The 22,654-nt window shown below is 42.4% G+C and overlaps 1 protein-coding gene across 14 annotated transcripts in view; it reads left to right on the top strand.

Annotated features, from left to right (window-relative positions):
• The window catches only part of MAGI1 (membrane associated guanylate kinase, WW and PDZ domain containing 1), a 468,514-nt gene that overhangs the window by 426,228 nt on the left and 19,632 nt on the right, over window positions 1-22,654 (top strand). For all 14 annotated transcript variants that reach the window (XM_063426812.1, XM_063426813.1, XM_063426817.1 and 11 more), the window contains one exon: window positions 10,694-10,910. In XM_063426812.1, the coding sequence (XP_063282882.1) occupies window positions 10,694-10,910 (217 nt within the window). The remainder of the gene's footprint in view (window positions 1-10,693; window positions 10,911-22,654) is intronic.

The raw sequence follows: 22,654 nt of genomic DNA on the forward strand, positions 1-22,654 counted from the left end.
TGAAGTGTCGTCTCATTCTTGGGGGAGGATTTATCGCATGCTATTTCAGTTTGACTGCTAGGAGTGCAAACCTATTCGTATGGTTCCTATTCAACTGTCTACAGCATTCAGAGGCTTGAGAAGATTTATATGCTTCTCAGATTCGGTGATTGTGGTGTCTGCCAGAGTGCTTGGAGTCCTTAGGAAACGCTAGGAGCATCCTTTAACGGAGGTACCCAGTCGGGGTGCCAGGCGATCCGTTACAGATGTTACATCGAAAACACATGGTATCAAAGAACACATCATACGACTATCTGTATGCAACAGTAAAAAAAGGAAAAGCAATAATAAAGCATAGTATTTGTAGAGCGACTTTCATGTTTAACTTGCTGTCGTCTGATGGGATTATGTAGTTTTAAGCTAGGCTTGGTCGTGGCAATATGCCAACTGGAAGGAATAACACTGTATCAAACGTAACTATACTGAACTAAAATCTAAATTTAACCAGCGGCTAAACCACGATAGCTTGACTTAAGTATTCGATTAGGGCAACCCTTGCGGTGGATATTTACAAGATAGACCATTTACTGTCTGTGCTATCTTATTTGGAAGCCAAGATTACTGTTTAAATTTCAGTCAGCGGACAGCAGTCACAGAATGAGCAGCCCAGGACCGAGAGGTCCCCTCCTTAGGCTTATCTATCAATCCTGTCTCCGCTGGCGTGGGCCCAATGATCTTGGGCGGTTCAGCCGTTAAACCAAGCCTCTGAAGGAAGAATTCTGGGTCGTCAGCAGAGCTTAAGGTGAGTAGTTCTTCCCCCTGTGGGATGATGAGAGAGCCCCCCATGTCCCAGCGATATCTGATGGACTGGTCTTGCAGCCTCTTTGCAATGGTGGCTAGTTGTCTTCGTCTGTTAGAACCATGAACGGGAGGCCTCCATATAGTGCCACCGAGCAGACCTCAAATGATACCGTCCCCAGGGTTCTCTATCTGGCCATAATATCAGATCTTGCTGCAATGTCCTTGGTGACTATGATAGTGTCCATGGGTCCCCCCTCTGGAGCCGCCGCCGCCGCCGCCTTGGAGACTCTGAATGCCGAAATCACCGTAGAGGGGTCTATGTTTCTCTTAAGGCCTATTGAGGCCACTAGCTTCTGGGTGAAGTGTAGCAGTTCTTCACCTCTGACTTTTTCAGGCACCCCCTTTAGGCGGATGTTCCTCGTCTGTGCCTTGCTCCAAGCACTGCAACTGTTCTGCTCAGCTGTTTAACTTGGTGGGTAAGATTTTGTGTTTTTTTTTTTTTGTATCTGACTGTCTCTTGCTCTTGCATTGTCCTCAGTGGCATCCAGTCTCCCATGTATGGTCTTTATCTCAGCCTGGACTTCCTTGAGGTCAGATTTCCACACCTTCCTTGGGTCCAGCAGTAACTTCTTAATATCTTCTTTAGTGGAAGGAGAGGAGTCCTCACCTGACTCAATCGGCTTCATTTGAGGCTTGAGACTCCTAGTCCTCGAGGGACTCTTCTGAGGCTTCAGTCTTGGGCGCCATCTTGGGGGGTGCATGCTGCACAGGTCTCTCAAAATCCTGATATCAGGTAAACCGTAGCCTTCCGGACGGCAAGATTTTATATGTTTGCGCCCCATAATGTCATCTGGGGTGGTGTAAAATCGTGCGTGGTATCTGACTCTTGGCTGCGGCAATTATTGGATAAAATCGGAGCTGTTTCAGAGCTACACAGAAACATGTCTGGTGCTGTTTGCTGGTAACCACGCTCCCCCATCATGTTGATTTTGAAGTCCTGTGACTGTGTTCTTCACTTTGGCTGAGATCAGTAAACTTGATGATCTCAGCCAATCCAAAGCTTTCCCATAGGAAAGCATTGGGTGGCTATTGTGCATGTATGGCAAAAAGCTGCACGGCCAATCAGCATCTCCATGGGGAGCGTTCAGCACCTCCATGCAGACCCAATCTAATACACTGCCCACTTCTTAATACAGGGCCCACAACTCCAATACACTGCCACCCCTCACTCCACTCTAATACACTGTCCATCCTGCCTCCACTCTAATTGAATACACTGCCCTCCCTCCCACCACTCTAATACACTGCTCCCCAACCACTCTAATACACTGCCCCCTTCCTCCGCCAAATTAATACATTGCCCCTCCCTAAAATTAATACACTGCCCACTCCCTCCCCCAATTTAATACACTTCCCCCTCCCTCAAATTAATAAAATGCCCCCCCCCCCCCCCCTCCCCAATTTAACATAGTACACAGGAAGGTCCCCCAAGCCCCTCTTCCCCTACTTTAAGATGAGCTTCCCGTCCTCAAGTTCCATCCTGGCTCTTCTCTGCTAAAGCAGGCCAGATGTTTCTCAGGCACTGTGAGCAGGAGTGAAGGGGGAGTGGCTGGCGTGCGGGGGCATGGGAGGGAAGAGCAGAATTAGACCAGAAATATCTTTGCAGCCACAAAACAATGTGACCCCAGGGCAGGTGGGCTGCAGATATATCCATTGTGGGCTGCATGTGGCCCGCGGGTCTCAAGTTTGACATGCTTGCTTTAAAGTAAACGTATAGAGTTTAATATTTGACCAAACTCACTCTGCCAGTTCCAGGAATTAATGTCTGAGATAACCAGTTTGTGACCTTAATTTATAAGATTTGTATTATTTTGATTTTTCTAAAGACAACATACCCCATAGAGTTAATTTGTTCTCATGCATAAATAATTTCATATTGTATTCACTAAATCTAGTACTCTTATGTCATTAGGTTATTCCGTATTTAGATTTTATTGAAATGCTTCTGATTCCCACGATATTTATCGGGTCATTATATTACTTAATTAGTATATCGGGCATGATATGCTTCTCTGCTCATATCGGTAATCATGTTTGTTTACAGTGATCCATAACTATTTTCAAATGTCTTCCGATTACTTTGGATTAAAAATAACCACCTGCAAAGATTATCTATATTTAATGTGCTTTATGTTGGAATGTGTCCATTTGTCAGCTCAAACTCCATAGCAATTCATCAACCCCTGGATGTTGGGCTAAGGTAACATCCCCAGGACGTACGTGAAAAACAGAGTAATCTAAATGTACCTTTCCTGGTTAAATATTTTGTTATTATTATTATTTGTATTTTCTGTACTCTTTTCTTCAAGATCCACAGGTGGACACCCTGTCATTGTCAAGATTGTATTTGGAGTTGTCTGTCCTTGTAGGTGTGTCTTCTGAGAATAGTACTGTTCTCTTCCGATGATTCCATATTAGGCTTCTTGATCAGCAGAACTCTTGTCAATCCGTTTACAAATGTTGTCATTTCATACTCTGTGAGCAACCAAGAAAAGCAGTATTTTGTACAGACTGATTGTCAAATACTCTTGAGGAGATGTAATTGTTTCAAAGTCAGATAATTTTTTTTCCTTACCAATTTTTGACAGCTAAATAGATGGAGAAAAATTATAATTTTAGCTTGCAGGGCAAAAAAAAAACAACCCAAAACAAACTTTAACATTTATTTTAAGTTCTACCAGGTTTAGTTTGTATTTGTTATGCACTTTAAGAGATCGTACAAGTGAGAAAGCTGTTATGTGCTCAAGTGGGAACTCACCATCAAGAAATGTAACAAAGTGATTTTGCATAGACCATCCAAAAGCCTCAACCATTAGGAACTATAGAAATACAATTGTGATGGTATATGGTACACTTGTGTACAGCACTGCAGAATGTGAATGAGCTTTATTAAAAATAAATAAATTAATCCGCTAAATTTTGGGCGATCGGCGATTCAACCTAAATCCCGAGATCCCCAAATGGACGAATAACAAAATGGGAAATGGAAGAGCAGCTGGTTTGTTTCATGATTTGGACTTAAATCCATGTATCCCCGACACCACCCTCCAAAAAAAAAAAAAAAAAAAATTCTAAAAAGATGATTTTTTTTTTTTTTTTTTTTGGATGAACTAGATACAGTTCATAATGCAAGTATATGGTACCACAATGCGGTACTACTTTTGAGATGCACATGCCACTGTTACTTGTTACTTCACATGTTTTGGTCATTTTCTAACCTGGGATCTTTTTGAGGAGATATTCTGAAGCTGATAAAAATGCATACAGGGTATGCCTTACTATTGAAACCACAAATTGATTTACTTTTAGTTCTAAATGTTCAGGAATACATGACCCTATAGTGTTCCTTTAATTCCAGTTTGCATTTTGTCCTACAGCCTGTGGAGCAATTCTGACATACTTATAATGCAAATCAATGTATTAATAAATAGGAGGAAAAAGCAAAATGAAACCTGCAGTTATAATATTTAATAATTACAAATATATGGATATGGGCTACTTATTGTTGACATGATTCTCAGATACCAGATGCCTAATACAACTTGTTGCACAACTTGTTACCTTTAGGCATACATACATTACTACAACTAATGAGGTGTACAAAAGAGAAATCACTTGCCACCAATGGTATGTAAAAATAAGAATTCCGGTAGAATTATATGAAAGTCATGATTGTTATCAGACATTTTAAAACTGGGTAACAAAACTGGCAATGGTGCAATCTTAGGAGCTATTCACAAGTGTGCTGCTCCCCAAATGTTGCAAATCCTGGGCCAGGCACCATGTATTCCCTTCCAGTTGTGCATAAATATCTCTCTGGCCAATTTAGGCCCTTCTAGACCTCTCATCAGGTTCAAAGCAGAGGTTAAACTGCTTTATTTACCATTGCACAGACGCACTCAATAGGCACTCAGTCACACTCTGTCTCATCACTGTCTCTAATGATAACCCTTTGTCATTCACCTTTTAGTATTGTGACACATAGAAATCTACATGGAAAAAGGACAAAATAGCGGGAACTTTTTAAAAAAAATTATTTATTTTTATGATTTTTAAGACTAATTTAGTAAACTCTGAATTGTAGTAAATGAAAATAATCCAAGTTGAGTCTTTGGATAGACAGGCAGATATTTGCTCTTGAGGTCTTAAGGCAGCCTTTACAGAGTCAGGATTATGTGCAGGATTAGATGATTTGGGATTTACAGAATTCAAATAAAATCTGAAGTACTGCTTCAGCAACATCTCTGCGATTTACATTTAACTTTAAAGTCTATAATACAGTAAAATAGCTTTTGGATCAATACTCTGTTCTTAAAATTGTAGCATATCTATGTTGTTTCTAAGTGGTTTATATTTATCAGTTTCACATTACTAGTTTGGTTTGATTTTTCATTTTATTTTGTTGATATTGTACAAAACTCATCAGAAAGATTTTAGTTTTATTTATCGTTGCAATAATGCAAGGAAGACTACTTGTAAAGTTCCGTTGTTGTCTAATTGACCAAAATGATGGATTTCCTGGCACCCTTATCCCTCACCATCAGTAAGAAAAATCATAATAAGAAAATCGACTTCCTCATTATCTGCCCAATGTATTTTTACAGTGTGAGCACACATTTTGCTCTGCGAGAGAGAGAGAGCACTTTTATATAGGAAGTGTTTCCTCAAAGAATCTTTTCAACTCAGCCATACTTGAGATGGATATAGTGAAGCAAAACCCCAAAAAAGGTTATGGTGGGGAAAAGTTGTGATTGGAAACCCCTTCCACCTGAAGTCTTTGGATAGTTAGTGCAATGTTAAGCACAAATCTGCACACCAGTCAAGCCAATAAGAATTGCTTTTCCCACAGAAATCACAAATTTGCAGTGATGTTACTACCGCAGGGGATTCTGGGTGTCCATATGCAAATTAGTTTAACAAAGAATCACATTTTTGCCTCATTCCATTTTAAACATGGATTCCTTTGAGTCTGTGTTTGCTGTATACAACAGCTTTGAAACACAACTTTGGAAAAGATGGAAAGGCAGTGAACCACTCATGGACAGCTGTTGATTGTTCATTGTTAATGCAAATCATCAGCATGAGGTTGGTTACTGGCTGGCTAGTGAGGCTTGGCAGTGCTTGTGAAGCAAAAACAAACAAAAGGTATGGTGGGGAAAATTGTGATTGAAAACCCCTTCCACCTGAAGTCTGTGGATAGTTAATACAATGTTAAAAAAACAAACAAAAAAAACAGACCAGCTATAAGACTTGCTTTTCCCTCAGGAATCACAAATTTGCAGTTGATGTTACTACCGCAAAGGTAGATATAGATAAATAGCGTTTTTGTGACCTCTCCAATTGAGAGGTAGGCTAAGGGTGTTGGGATATCCTACAGCTTTTGTATTTTTATTTTTTTGGCATTTTTCAATTTGACAATTTTTATTTTCATAAAGTTAATGGGGTACAGAAGAAAGGTGAAAGTGTTGGGGTTTCAAGTTATACAACAATTGTCACTATCCTTAGCATGCCTTAAAAGAAAAACATTTGCAATTGATCACATCTGCGTGACAGTTGTCGTGCGGTATAGAGGGGGATGTGGTCGCCCCGGAGATGCACATAATGGATATCGTATAGTGTATTGAGGTTACATGGGTTTATTTATTGTATACAGCACATTGTATCCTGGAGTTACCGTACTCATCCACGTGAATCTCAAACTGACCTATGGACGACTTCTCTTTCCTAGCGGAATACAGTTCAGCTTAGAGTTGGGCTTTCAACTGGGAGTGAACAGTGGGGTGGGGATACAGGAAAAAAAAGGGAAGTGGGTGGGGAGGGTGGGGTGGTATTTGTTAGTCCAGTATGGCCCCTAGTAGTACTAAGCAGTTGTGCTCGAGCGCGATATAGAGTGGGTATGTTTATTATTCTGTATATGGAGGTGTCTTTGATATCTGGGGGGGAGGTTGCGTCTATTTGGGACATGGGACTCTGTATGTGTGGCATTGAAGGCTTGTACCATGTCATTGACATCAACACTCTCTTTAACCTCTTTGTTATAACTATGTTGTGTTAAATAGTATTTACCATATCCCAAAAATCTGCCCATGGTGCCCAGGACATCTGGCATCTTTGTGAAGCAGTTTTGGCCACCATGCCCTCATACGTGTGGTATTGGTGGATTTTAGTTAGTAGTTGGGTTTTAGAGGGACAGTGAGGCGGTTTCCATTGGTTTGCTATAAGATTTCGTACTGCCAGTGCGGTGAGTGCTAACATGCATTTTACCGGCTTTGGAGTTGAGTGTGGGTAGGAGAGAAATAACCCTGTATGTACATCCAGTGGCGGTACTGTGATGCCGATGGTTTGTAGGATGGACTGTGCCTCCTCCCATAAGGGGCGTATACGCCAGCATGTCCACCCAATGTGGAACATTTGTGTCTTTTTTTTTTTTTTTTCCCCCACATCTCCAGCAAAGCGGTGACACAGAGCTGTATATTGTATGGAGTCTATGGGGCGTTAGGTACCACCTGAATACCAACTTTTTGTGGGCCTCTATGTGTGAGTAACACTGTGTAAGGCCCTATCCTACAGCTTTTGTTAAACAGCTTGGGGGGGAGGAGGGGGAGGGAAGAGGCTGCAACTTTGACAAACACTGTAGGCAACATTCATCAGTTACAATTGTATTAAATTTGAGATCTTTGTGTTTTTAAAACATTTTACCATAATTTTGAAATTGCTTAACGTTAAATAATGGTAAATAAATAATGATAAAGCATTTTCATGCTAGTTTTTGTTTAATCGTGACCACAAAATCACTCTGTTAAATCAGTGTCCCACAATCGGCCCTATTACATGGCTTCAATACCATTTCCAACCTGCAGGATACATTTTCTTGAACCGCCTTTTTAAATCAACAATTTAGGAAGTCTGATTTATAGGAGATGCTTTAATTTTCAGGATAGATAGTAGAGATGAATATTGCATTATTAAATAGCATAGTTTAGAAATCCAGGATTTCGCTCGAGACGTTTTGCAAATAAGAAAAATTATCCTTGGTCTTTTGATTTTCTCATGTGGTCCATTCCATTACTCTACAATGGATTAACAGTCCCTGCAGAGCTGAGAAGTTAAGTAAGTTGTTATTCTATGTAAGTATATCTTGTCATGACAACGCTCAATAATTTATGGAAATATATTCCCCATTCGTTGGCCTTCTGCTGTGTGTTTCCTTTTAGGTTTTGCTTTGAGATTTTTTTTTTTTCCTTTTCAATTCACAAAGTGTCCTCTTACCATCCAGTCTTTTTTTTTTTTTTTTTAGATGAGAGAAAATCTGCTAGGCTTTCCAAGTTCCCTGCTGTCAATTTTTAAGTTAATAGTTTAGTGATTGACAGATTCGACCAAGCCTCAATTTGTTTACGGCTCCTGACAGGACAAGCAATTAGTGCAAATGACCTGACTGTACTACCAACTTTGTGACCCGATGTAAACCTCACAGATGTAAAGGCACTGAAACTTTCTACATTTAATATGTGAAACACATAATTATCATTGATGCTATTCTTCAGACTCATTCACACCTTTATCCTTTCATACATTATCCATTCTAAATTGTGTTAATTTCAATGACAGCTCTCTGCTGTGATGCCCCAAAAAACTGTGCCCGTGCAACAATCCGAAAAATACTTTATGCAAAAAAAAAATATCCCAGTTGGAAAATGTTACCTTTGTTGTTTTTCCAGGTAACATTCATTGACCCGCCATATGCTGTAGTGAACATTCAATTCCTGAAACTACATCCAATAATTTTTTTTCTGTATCTCCATCTGCAATGTTAACAAGATCGTTCTTTACAGATTATTACTGAAACACACGTCTTCAATTCTCCTTAAGGGAGACAGAGTGCACTCGAGCAGGAAATTGGTACCTCTTCAGAATCTTTTTACTAAACCTTGCTGTTTTTCTTTAATTTTCCTCCTCTCGTTTAACCCTGGTATTGCTAGATGAGTGTGTTCAGGAAGCCACTACTGCAGCACAATGCTGTGGGATATGCCAGGGCTTTCTTAAATAAGTTTTGACCACACTTCCACCAGTATTGTCTGTCTGCCCTGGCATGGAGGTATCAGTTATGCACCTACTGGCCTATTCAAAATGGCACAAAGGTCAGCCTTTCCTAGTTTTATTTTTCTGTGCTCTTTTAATGTGCTCGGTGGTCTTTTGATGACAACAGTGTAAAACGTGATGCCCACAGGGCAGTGGAAGGACGGAGGTCAACACTGCAAGGAAGAAAAGGGCTGCGGGTTCATATCACTACTCCCTCTCCCTTAAAGGAACGTTGTGTCAGAAATACAAACGTATTCCTTACACTATAATGTTAAATGAACAGTTTAGTTCTCAGGCCCCCCTTAGATTGCTTTGAAAAGATTTTACTTACCTTTTCTTCCTCGTTACGCCAGTCATTGCTGGCCTTGCCTCCATGGCTGAGAGCATCATTCTTAATGATCTAGGCCTATCCAGTGCTTTCTCATTGCTGCGCCTATCAACATCTCCTTATAGAGATGTATTGAATCAATGCATCTCTATAGGGAGCATTCAGTGGCCGTCTGAGTGACTGCCATTAGAGATGTTACTAGGCAGCAATGTAAATGTTGCCTTTTCTCTCAAAAGGCAGTTTCTATAGCCTGTCCATGCAGGCTTTTCAGTGTAGACACCAGAACTATATAGTCTCTTAAAAGCTTGTCAAAGCTTGCCAAAAAGTTTGAACAAATGTGGTCCCTATAGGAATCCTTACATACCTACCCTACCCTTAACTTTTGTGTCACTATACCCCACTCCCACTACGCTCGTTGAGCAGGGCCCTCAATCTCTAAGACAAATGAGGGTCCCGTAACAATTAAGTTACTAATTATGTTGGCGTATTAGCTGTAACATTTGATTGCATACAATACTTACCTACCCAGCTCTTGGTTGGTGACTGTGTATTTATTTTCTTAAAGTACATTTGTTTTGCTGGTCTTTCCTGCCCCCCATCTCTAGTCTGCTTTTCCAGTTATTCCAGTAATAATGATCTCCAAAATATCTATTTCGCTAGCACCACCAAATGTTTCCATTAAACTATTAAAATATTGTCTTCATCATTGGCGGCAGGATACATAAAAATTGCTAGTGCTAGATTTTCAACGCATGTTAAAAGGGAACTGCTATTTTGTTTTCAGAGTGGTATTGAATACTCAAATATTACGGGTAGTATATTTTTACTATACAACTCTAGATACATTTTGCTTACTTACCAATATTCATCTACTCTTCCAAATGCTAGCTTCTGCAAGGAATATGTGTTGCACAATAATTGTTCTATCTACTCCTATAAACCCATAACCTGGTTGTGTATAAAACAAATCTCAACATTCAATTATAAAGCATTTGCCGGAGATTATATTGTTCGGAATTCCTTCTAGAAAATGCAGTTTTACAATTGTCTACTAATTAACAAGGGCTCTGAAACGCATGCTTACTGATGATATGTGTGTTGAAAGAACAAGAACTTCTGTAGAATGGGTGGTTGCGTTTAAGATCTTCATGTTATACGTGAGAACAATTGTCAATGGAGAGGTGGTTCTATGGTAGAATTGAAGAGATATTGTCAAGCCAGTGGGAGTTTTACATCTTAATTATCCTAATAATTGCAAGTAAATAATCTCTGAAGCATGCTTGAAACTTGTGTGCGCTTGTGTACTAAAGTATATTGAGAAAATACGGTTGGCCATTTAAATGTATTTTCTCTGCTTCTCCAAAGTATGAATGACGACAAGCAAGCAATTCCTTCGGGAATTAAAAATCAATTTTTCTAATTTTTCATTTGTGTTCTTTTAAACAGCAACAGATTGAAAGAAAAGATAGTCAAAACAGTTCCCACCATAGTGTCTCAAGTCACCATAGTGGACACACTGCATCCCCTCTCCACATTGCTCCTGTCCTCCCCGATTATCCAACCAACGAACCTCCACCTGTGGACCAAGTAGAAGGATCAGGGCAGAAAAAGCCTGATCCCTTCAAAATCTGGGCCCAGTCCAGGAGCATGTATGAAAGCAGACGTAAGTAGTCTTTATTTACCTATTCTGTTAATGTATTGTAGAAAATTTCCAAGAATGTCAGACTGATTTGATACAAAGTAGTTTCTGGGAAGTGATTGCAAAATTAAGGGTACATTTGACAATTGCTAAGAGGCGGCTGGTGTGTCTACAACCATTAAGACTTGGATTACTGTAAGACAATGCTGTCGAGATGCAGCACTTCATATAATATTGGAGTACAACTTTCGTGATACTGTTGAGATTATCCAACAATAGGTGGAGACGTAGTTTGACAACCCTGTTGTATAAATTGATTGTTCATTTTGTAAATAAAAAATATTATTAAAAAGGGAAGGAAAACAAACACAAAAACTAAATCTGGTTTTATTGCTTGTATTATTTTCTGTTGCAATTCCAGATAGGTGGCAATTCAGGTATAAATAATTAAAGGACCACTCTAGGCACCCAGACCACTTCAGCTTAATGAAGTGGTCTGGGTGCCAGGTCCTTCTAGGGTTAACCCATTTTTTCATAAACATAGCAGTTTCAGAGAAACTGCTATGTTTATGAATGGGTTAAGCCTTCCCCCTATGTCCTCTAGTGGCTGTCTCATTGACAGACGCTAGAGGCGCTTGCGTGATTCTCACTGTGAAAATCACAGTGAGAGCACGCAAGCGTCCATAGGAAAGCATTGATAATGCTTTCCTATGAGACCGGCTGAATGCGCGCGCAGCTCTTGCTGCGCGTGCGCATTCAGCCGACGGGGAGGAGAAGAGGAGGATCGGAGGAGGAGAGCTCTCCGCCCACCTCTGGAAAAAGGTAAGTTTTACCCCTTTTCCCCTTTCCAGAGCCCGGCGGGAGGGGGACCCTGAGGGTGGGGGCACCCTCAGGGCACTATAGTGCCAGGAAAACAAGTATGTTTTCCTGGCACTAGAGTGGTCCTTTAATATGAAAAACAAAACTGTGTGTAATGTAAGTTCATATCCCTGACATAACTCGCTTTCGACGCTTGCCAAATATTCTCTCAATAAAGCTTGCCAAAAAGTTTGAACAAATGTGGTCCTTATAGGAATCCTTACATATCTACCCTGCCCTTAACTTTTGTGTCACTATACCCCACTCCCACTACGCTCGTTGAGCAGGGCCCTCAATCGCTCTGTTCCTGTGCATCCGTTTGCTGGTTACAATTACGTGTCTGTTAGTCCACCCATTGTACAGCGCTACTGAACTTGTTGGTGCCTTATGAATAATAATAATTTCTCCAGCTAGAAATATCTTCCTGTATGTTATTACAATATCCGACTTTGAGTTGGCTTGCATATTCGAAAATAAGTAATTTGTCAGAATTCCAAGAATTGTGTTGTTTTCCTAAAATTGAGTTGAGTACCGTATTTTTCGCTCCATAAGACGCACTATTTCCCCCCTCAAAAGTGAGGGGAAATGTCTGTGCGTCTTATGGAGCGAATATGAAGCTTTACTTACCTGTCTTGCAGCGTTGGCCGGCAGCACAGGGCGCACCGCGGTAGTGGAACTTGAATTTCATGTTCCGGTTTCCGGCGGGACTGAAAGGAAGTGTGCACAAGCTGAGTGCGCACTTCCTTTCAGTCCCGCCGGAAACCGGAACATGAAATTCAAGTTCCACTACCGCGGTGCGCCCTGTGCTGCCGGCCAACGCTGCAAGACAGGTAAGTAATTATGGGACAAGGGGAGGGGGACAGTATGGGAGAGAAGAATATGGGGAGGGGGGGGATGAAGTCTATGGGGAGGGGGGGGATGAAGTCTATGGGGAGGGGGGGGATGAAGTCTATGGGGAGGGGGGGGATGAAGTCTATGGGGAGGGGGGGGATGAAGTCTATGGGGAGGGGGGGGATGAAGTCTATGGGGAGGGGGGGGGGATGAAGTCTATGGGGAGGGGGGGGGATGAAGTCTATGGGGAGGGGGGGGGATGAAGTCTATGGGGAGGGGGGGGGATGAAGTCTATGGGGAGGGGGGGGGGGATGAAGTCTATGGGGAGGGGGGGGATGAAGTCTATGGGGAGGGGGGGGATGAAGTCTATGGGGAGGGGGGGGGATGAAGTCTATGGGGAGGGGGGGGGATGAAGTCTATGGGGAGGGGGGGGGGATGAAGTCTATGGGGAGGGGGGGGGGGATGAAGTCTATGGGGAGGGGGGGGGGATGAAGTCTATGGGGGGGGATGAAGTCTATGGGGAGGGGGGGGGATGAAGTCTATGGGGAGGGGGGGGGGATGAAGTCTATGGGGAGGGGGTGGGGGATGAAGTCTATGGGGAGGGGGGGGGGATGAAGTCTATGGGGAGGGGGGGGGATGAAGTCTATGGGGAGGGGGGGGGGATGAAGTCTATGGGGAGGGGGGGGGGATGAAGTCTATGGGGAGGGGGGGGGATGAAGTCTATGGGGAGGGGGGGGGATGAAGTCTATGGGGAGGGGGGGGGGATGAAGTCTATGGGGAGGGGGGGGGGATGAAGTCTATGGGGAGGGGGGGGGGATGAAGTCTATGGGGAGGGGGGGGGATGAAGTCTATGGGAGGGGGGGGGGGATGAAGTCTATGGGGAGGGGGGGGGGATGAAGTCTATGGGGAGGGGGGGGGATGAAGTCTATGGGGAGGGGGGGGATGAAGTCTATGGGGAGGGGGGGGGATGAAGTCTATGGGGAGGGGGGGGGATGAAGTCTATGGGGAGGGGGGGGGGGATGAAGTCTATGGGGAGGGGGGGGGGATGAAGTCTATGGGGAGGGGGGGGGGATGAAGTCTATGGGGAGGGGGGGGGGGGATGAAGTCTATGGGGAGGGGGGGGGGGGATGAAGTCTATGGGGAGGGGGGGGGGGATGAAGTCTATGGGGAGGGGGGGGGGGATGAAGTCTATGGGGAGGGGGGGGGGGATGAAGTCTATGGGGAGGGGGGGGGGGGATGAAGTCTATGGGGAGGGGGGGGGGGGATGAAGTCTATGGGGAGGGGGGGGGGGATGAAGTCTATGGGGAGGGGGTTCCACTACCGCGGTGCGCCCTGTGCTGCCGGCCAACGCTGCAAGACAGGTAAGTAATTATGGGACAAGGGGAGGGGGACAGTATGGGAGAGAAGAATATGGGGAGGGGGGGATGAAGTCTATGGGGAGGGGGGATGAAGTCTATGGGGAGGGGGGGGATGAAGTCTATGGGGAGGGGGGGTTTGAAGTCTATGGGGAGGGGGGGGATGAAGTCTATGGGGAGGGGGGGGATGAAGTCTATGGGGAGGGGGGGGATGAAGTCTATGGGGAGGGGGGGGATGAAGTCTATGGGGAGGGGGGGGATGAAGTCTATGGGGAGGGGGGGGGATGAAGTCTATGGGGAGGGGGGGGGGATGAAGTCTATGGGGAGGGGGGGGGGATGAAGTCTATGGGGAGGGGGGGGGATGAAGTCTATGGGGAGGGGGGGGGATGAAGTCTATGGGGAGGGGGGGGATGAAGTCTATGGGGAGGGGGGGGATGAAGTCTATGGGGAGGGGGGGATGAAGTCTATGGGGAGGGGGGGGGATGAAGTCTATGGGGAGGGGGGGGGATGAAGTCTATGGGGAGGGGGGGGATGAAGTCTATGGGGAGGGGGGGGGATGAAGTCTATGGGGAGGGGGGGGATGAAGTCTATGGGGAGGGGGGGGGATGAAGTCTATGGGGAGGGGGGGATGAAGTCTATGGGGGGGGGGGGGATGAAGTCTATGGGGAGGGGGGGGATGAAGTCTATGGGGAGGGGGGGGGATGAAGTCTATGGGGAGGGGGGGGGGATGAAGTATATGGGGAGGGGGGGGGATGAAGTATATGGGGAGGGGGGGGATGAAATCTATGGGGAGGGGGGGGATGAAATCTATGGGGAGGGGGGGGGATGAAATCTATGGGGAGGGGGGGGGGATGAAGTCTATGGGGAGGGGGGGGGATGAAGTCTATGGGGAGGGGGGGGATGAAGTCTATGGGGAGGGGGTTCCACTACCGCGGTGCGCCCTGTGCTGCCGGCCAACGCTGCAAGACAGGTAAGTAATTATGGGACAAGGGGAGGGGACAGTATGGGAGAGAAGAATATGGGGAGGGGGATGAAGTCTATGGGGAGGGGAGGGGGATGAAGTCTATGGGGAGGGGAGGGGGATGAAGTCTATGGGGAGGGGGGGGGTGAAGTCTATGGGGAGGGGGGGGGGTGAAGTCTATGGGGAGGGGGGGGGGGTGAAGTCTATGGGGAGGGGGGGGGGGTGAAGTCTATGGGGAGGGGGGGGTGAAGTCTATGGGGAGGGGGGGGGGTGAAGTCTATGGGGAGGGGGGGGGGTGAAGTCTATGGGGAGGGGGGGTGAAGTCTATGGGGAGGGGGGGGGGTGAAGTCTATGGGGAGGAGGGGGTGGATGAAGTCTATGGGGAGGGGGTGGATGGAGTCTATGGGGAGGGGGTGGATGAAGTCTATGGGGAGGGAGGGGGTGAAGACTATGGGGAGGGGGTGAGTGAAGACTATGGGAGAGAGGAGAAGACTATGGGAGGGGGGGGACACTATGGGACAGTTGGTTCAGAATATTTTTTTTCTGGATTTCTTCCTCTAAAAACTAGGTGCGTCTTATGGTGAGGTGCGTCTTATGGAGCGAAAAATACGGTATATCCGTATGAACACCTTCAACATAATGTGTTGTTTTTTTTTTTTTTTTTTTTTTGTCCCAGACAAATGAGGGTCTCGTAACAATTAAGTTACTAATTATGTTGGTGCATTGGCTGTAACGTTTGATTGCATACAATACTTACCTACCCAGCTCTTGGTTGGTGGCTGTGTATTTATTTTCCCCAATATTTTGTTGTAACACAATCAGTCAGACCTGTTTAGTTTTACCTTTTAGTCTTTTGACTTTTTTCAGCATTGAAAACCTCTGTTACTCTAACTTACGAAGTGGCTTATAATACTTCTTATGAACGACTAGAAATGCGCACACAAGGAAAAATGTCTAGTGTTCATCAGCAATAAAGTGAAAGCAGTGGATTGCTATTGATGTTTTTGTTTGGGTTTTTATAGGTATTTAATCTCGATAAAGTGAAATTAACAACCGATTAGTCTAAAAGGCCAGATTAAAGAGGAGATTTTCAGTAATTGCAATATTGACAGTCGATTGTGAAATGAATTTGTAGGAGGCAGGTCTTCGGGAACTTGATTTAAAAAAAAATAGATTTTTGATGCTACAGATTTGATTTATTTGCATTTTTAAAAAGATTGGTTTCCATGGTGACTTCTACAATTTTTGAATGTTGCTTCCAAATTGCATTTCATGCAGAGATTGTTCCTGAAGTCATATTTTTACAGAAAACAAAACACATTTAAAGGGACTGTAAAGAAGAAAACAAAAAAACGCTGCATTTGGAAAAATAAATTGTGATTGGCTTCATTGTGGATATTGTGTGTAGTTTAGTGTATGTCACTGAATCACTTCTCTATTATTCACTGGTTCTTGTGACTTGAACGTCACCAGTCAACTCGGGGAACTGATTTTCAATGTGCAGAGGAAAATCTCAATGCATATGCACAAGAACTTGTTTTATTCCCAACATATGTGTTGCAAACTGTTCATTTAAGGAGTTTTGTTTTCTCTGTTTAATCCAGTACTTCTCATAGAAGGTTATTCAATAAAGTGCATACAAATCAAAGTTCACATTTTAGGCCATTTAGCAAAACTGGGAGCCTTAGCAGACTGAAAGATTTGTTTCCCGTTCAGCTTTTTTGGACTTGGATTTTAAGTTCACTTTGAATTTTCACTATAGTTAAAAGTGCTGTTAGAAAAGTATTGGGGGACATAGGGACCACCTTGATCCGCCAGTCTGCTCTGAAGCAATAGCTGCATACAGCATCATCGTGCTGTGGGGGAACAAAAATGGTCTTGAGGAGAAAGTGCCACAAGAGGAAGGATTTGGAATAAATCTAAACATTTAAATAAAAAAAAATGTGTTTTTTTTGTTTTTTAAACCCAGAAAGAGAGAGGGTCATCAAGGAATCACAGGTCTCTGATGTAGTATAGAGCATTCGGTCACTAAATCTTAACATTGGCATTTCTCATTAACAAACATGTTTTACATTGTCCGAAAGAAGGGTCTACATCAGTGCACCAGAACCACTAACATAAAATGGATGGGTTTTGGCACTTAGATTGTCTTCCTAATTAGCAATATAGTCCTTGCTGCTACCTAGCCTATCCAAGCATCAGGAGTGCAGTTTACAAAATCTTTTTATAATGTTAAGTAGAGAGAAACTGTATTCAGTTACCAAAGTTCCATCTCCAGATATCTCGTGGTTTCCTGCAGATATGTTGATGGACAGGTGTGTTAGGTGTAGATAGCTTTATCCAGATGGATTGTGATAAATTATTTGCTACCGGCCGTGAACAAGGAGAATAATCTTGACCAATATACAATACTTTTTTTTATTATTATTTTTTTTTTATAATATAATAACTTCTGGAAACTGCAGAGAAGCTAACCTTTCTTCCTCTGTCAAGAATGTCTGCAGCTCAAAAGACCCCCAGAGCAGTTAGTTCAGGAAGCAGCAGGTTCAGCAGTGTGGCTAGCTGGGTCAGTTATTGCTTCCTCTCACATGTCCTCCTATGAAAAGCTGTGTTCTCTACACCGAAAAAGTAATAGGGATGACGTTCCTAAGCTATATTTATTTGCAGAAGTGTCAGTTTTAGCACCTATATGTGGCAACATTGATTTTCTTTGTTGTTTAATGTTTATTCTTAAATTGTGCTCTTCACTTACTTAAAGGAACACTATAGTGCCAGGAAAACAAACTAGTTTTCCTGGCACTATAGGGTTATTAGGTCCCCCCACTCCCGCTGGGCTAAAACCCCTTCAGCCACTTACCTTATTCCAGCGCCGGGCTCCCTCGGCGCTGGTAACCTCTCCTCCCCCTGCCAAAGTTAGCTCTGCTTTCCTATGGACGTCCAGCTTGAGTTCAATGCGATTTTCGCATTGAGGATCGCGGAAGTGGCCTCTAGTGGCTGTCAGGGAGACAGCCATTAGAGGCTGGATTAACACTCAATGTAAACATTACAATTTCTCTGAAACTGCTATGTTTTCAGCTCACGGGTTAAAACTAGGGGGACCTGGCACCCAGACCACTTTATTGAGCTGAAGTGGTCTGGGTGCCTATAGTGGTCATTTAAGCGAACATAGCACTTTTAGAACTAAATATAGTACTATGAATGTAACTTTTATTTTTACTTTGGATACCTAGGCCATGCAAATATATATTTTTTAATTTACCATGTAACATATTTCCCCATTTAAAATTTAGCTGGGGCCAGATTAAATGTATCCAGTAGCCATGTGATACAATTGCCATCATTTCTGTGGCAGAAAAAAATGATTTCTCCGGTGTTCAGGACTAGACCAGATATTTGTAGTCCAATATAGCAACATCCTCGGGGAAATGCTGCCGTTTCGTTAAACATCCTAAATATTCCAGAGCAATCCCTTGGTGAATCTCAGCTATGTTTTTCATACATTGCCATCACAGAAATAAAGGCGGTCTGTCCCAGAGATACCTTATAAATACTGTTTGATTAAATATGTTTCAAATTTCAATTTAACAAAGTACCCTGCTCAATGTAAATGTTACTTTCAGTAAATCCAAATTACAATTAAAATGTTTTCTTCTTCTTGAAACACCCATTTTTAGCAAAATTAAACATAACATTATCTCCTTTCCATCCATTTTCTAATCACCACCTGTTACACTGAAATCGGTTTAGGTGTTAAGGAGGCATTGCGTTAATGGAAAGCTGAAATGAATTTGGTTTAGTCCAACATACTGCTCATTGTGCATAAAGGTTATCAAGAAAACATACAGATAAGTGATTGTAGACTGTTAATAAATACAGGCTGACTTCATAATGCACATTAGTTTATATAGAAATAACTGCTTTTGAGAGGGTGAGCTTTTTAATTAAATGACCACTATAGGCACCCAGACCACTCAGCTCAATGAAGTGGTCTGGGTGCCAGGTCCATCTAGGGTTAACCCTGCCTGCTGTAAACATAGCAGTTTCAGAGAAACTGCTGTGTTGTATTAGGGTTAATCCAGTCTCTAGTGGCTGTCTCATTGACAGCTGCTAGAGGCGCTTCCGCGCCTCTTACTGTGAAAATCACAGTGAGAAGACGCCAGCGTCCATAGGAAAGCATTGAGAAATGCTTTCCTATGGACTGATTGAATGTGCACGCAGCTCTTGCCGGCGCATGCGCATTCAGCACTGACGTCGGAAGAGGAAGGAGAATTCTCCAGCGCCGAGGGAGCCCGGTGCTGGAGAAAGGTAAGTGATTAACCACTTCCTCCTCCTTCAACCGGGCGGGTGTGGGACCTTGAGAGTGGGGATGACCTAAACACCCTACAGTGCCAGGAAAATGAGTTTGTTTTCCTGGCACTATAGTGGTCCTTTAATAACATGGAAAATGTGTCATTTTGGAATGTTAAAAGGGTACTATCACTTACCAGAGTTTTAATATTATGTTTACCTATTTTTACAGTTAACGATTATTATTTGGTGTGAAAAGAAAATTAAATGTATAAAGGTTCTTCATGTCGCAAATGTGTGCCTCCATCTTGGCTCCCTCTCAATCATTATGCTGTCCTTTACACCTGGCAGTCAGCATATAGAAGAGTAGAAATGAAACAATGTTTATTTCTCCTCCTCATTTGCAATGTGTGCAGATGAACTGGATTATGATGTCACCTGCTAAATCTTTAATATATATTTAAATGAAAACTGCGCTTCTGATGAAAAAAGATTAACAAATTATATGTGATTCAGAAAAAGTAGCAGTTCCCCATTTAAGTGAATCAGCAATTCATGTAGCTACAGTTATCTGGCGGGTTATTTAAGGACAGATTAATTGAATAAGCAAGACTGTATCAGCTCAGACTGTTCTGATTTCAGAGAGGAAGTCCGTTTTGAGCCCCTGTCCTGTGATACCATCATTAAGTGTGCTTGTACTACGCTTTGACTGTCTGAGCTTTTAGTCCGCAATATATGCATAGGCCTAGACTGAAAACCCCACAATATGAGATGTGCAGTTTGCCTCCCAACAATGCCCCTTCTATCACGTTTATATAATTCTCTTAAAGGTGGATGGCAAGCGTTTACTATAATTCCAGTACTTGACAAATTTCAGTAGAACTTAGCCTTAAGGGCCAAAAGCTAAGAGGAAGAATTTTTTTTTTTTCTTCATTTTCAGGCATATGTTTCTGAACCAAATATAGTTAAACTTATAAATACATATTTCTACATATTTTCACACATTATTACAGTGCTTTTAGGGTTTGGGTTATAAGTGGAGTTTAGTCAATGTGGAAAGACTAACTTGAAGATCCGCTGACATAGAATGTCCTAGCACCGCAAACTGGCGTGCAGCCTAATTCTCTGCTCAGCCATTGAACAAGCCCATCGCTTGACCACAAGCTATTGCCCTCTTCCTTACATTGATTTTTAAAGAAAGTACATCATATCACCCTCTCCATATAACTTACTTAATGGTATTAACGTTAAGAGACCACCGTCCTAATCAATATTTCTGCAGATCGTCTAAAAATTACTAAGGATATTCCAGTAATTGTCAATTTGGCTGCAGGAAACTTAACTATTGAAATTCTGTCTGTCAGTAAACTTTGAGCTGATAGAGATTTAAGCAGGAAACACAATACGCATTCACGGTAATGTTCTTGAGGACTCCCTACAGGGTTGTGTTGCCGTGGGTACCTACAGACAAGCACAAGTATTTTCAGTACGAAAAGAAATAAGTGTCACCATGATATAATGCCAACTCCCCAGTCACCATCACCAGGGACTCATAGACAATCTGCAGACTTGTAGACTTGGCTCATTTGCTGCACACTCTTTTAATTGAGATACTGTTGAATGCGCTACATCTGTAGCTAAGAATTCTAGTTTTGTCGGAAGGCTTCTTAATGAGAATGTATTCGTTCCGGAAGACATTTTGAAATATAGAGGTTGATGTCCATGCTAATGAGGCTTTCTTAGATCTTAGTATAGCACATCTTAGAAAACGGGGAATGTGTACGTCATGCATATCATTGAATTATTTATGACCTTGAAATCTATACATCTACAACCGGAAGAATTTGTAAATGTATATCAATATTCTAACCAAGAACATTGCACAACCAGTGGAAAATGCACATTGAAGATATTCTACCTCTAATATACAGGTTGATAATAACCTCATCACTACAACTTGCTTGATATAATATAAGGCTGTTTTGGCACTAAGGGCACTTCTCTATGTGAGCCACACTGATATTCCAGAATTTATACATCCACATTATGTCAGTTTTGTCTAACTTTGCAATGGTTGCAGGTTATCCCAAGCACTCTCAGCCAAACGATGCTGTCAAGGACAAAATTGACATTAATATTGAGAAATGTTAATTCTGCATTATCGATGTGGTCGTCATTTATGGTTATGTTACTCCGTGACCTTTTTAATATTAGGTAGGAAAAGCAAAACCGAATATATTTATTTTTTCTTGGTGTATTGGTACACATTTAGCGGAGAGTATTTTTCATTTGGTTCTCCTGCTTGTTCAAAGCATTGCCTTGCCTTGCAGATCTCCTCCGTTTTGTGATTTTGCATCAACATAGCTCTCACATATAATTTTTATTTTATTTTTCTTTAACCAAGAGAGAAGCAAATCTAAACACATGCTTTATTCAGAAAATGTTCAATGTTACAATATTTTGAAATATGACATTTGTAATTATCAATGGTTCAGAAATGTTGTAGTTTTTGTTTTTTGCCATTTCTTTTATCACATCTTCCATCATATAATAACATGTATATAAAAGCTATATTTTCTGATTATTGCTTTAAAATATGATTTGTTTCATTGCCTTTTTGATACATTATAGGCACATGTAGGGTTATTTATTAAAGTGAGAATTTTTGTGAAATTTAAGGTCACGATAGCTGAATTGGAAAAGCTTCAAATTCTGTTTTTTGGTCTAAGTATTGAAATCACCCTTTCATTCCTGGCCATTCTCATTTTAGTAAGAACCCTGCATCATCTTCATGCTTTATCTCCATGGCTAAGCTCATCAATCTCAGCCAATCTACTGTTTTTCCAATGGCGTCATCGAGCGTCTGTTGCAGCATCTCCTCATAAAAATGCATTGGATCAATGCATCTCAATGGGGAGTGTTCAGCGTCTTCATGAGAAGTAAAGACACTGAATGCAGGTGCTGCACACAATGCAGCACTCAATTAGGAAGCACCTCAAGAGGCCGTCTGAGTGACTGCACCAAGAGGTGTTAATAATGGAGAGCAATGTAAACACTGCCTTTTCTCTCAAAAGGCAGCATATTCATTGCTGAGTTTGCAGGGACATGCTATAGACACCAGAAGCACTAGATTAAGCCATAGTGGTTCTGGTGACTATAGTATCCTTTAAGCTTTTAGCTTATTGTAAAGTGTTCTAAGAAGTAGAAGATCTGAGTCATTATTTTCAGATTGGTGGGCCAGTCCTTCGGCTTGTAAGAAGGATAAACTGCATCTACTATTTTATCCAATTTACCAACAATGCTGTATGCAAGTCGTTTTTACCATAATATGTTTGCTTTGCGTAGCCTTTACGACTGGGTACACACAGATATTTTTATTTTATTTTTATTATTCTACAAAGCTATAGTGCAAGAGCTAAACACCTTTATAATGTAGGGAAATCTTTTGTTGGATTTCAGGTTTTAGTTAATAAGTA

This window comes from Pelobates fuscus, chromosome 7, assembly GCF_036172605.1.
Source record: "Pelobates fuscus isolate aPelFus1 chromosome 7, aPelFus1.pri, whole genome shotgun sequence".
Classification (NCBI taxonomy): Eukaryota; Metazoa; Chordata; class Amphibia; order Anura; family Pelobatidae; genus Pelobates; species Pelobates fuscus.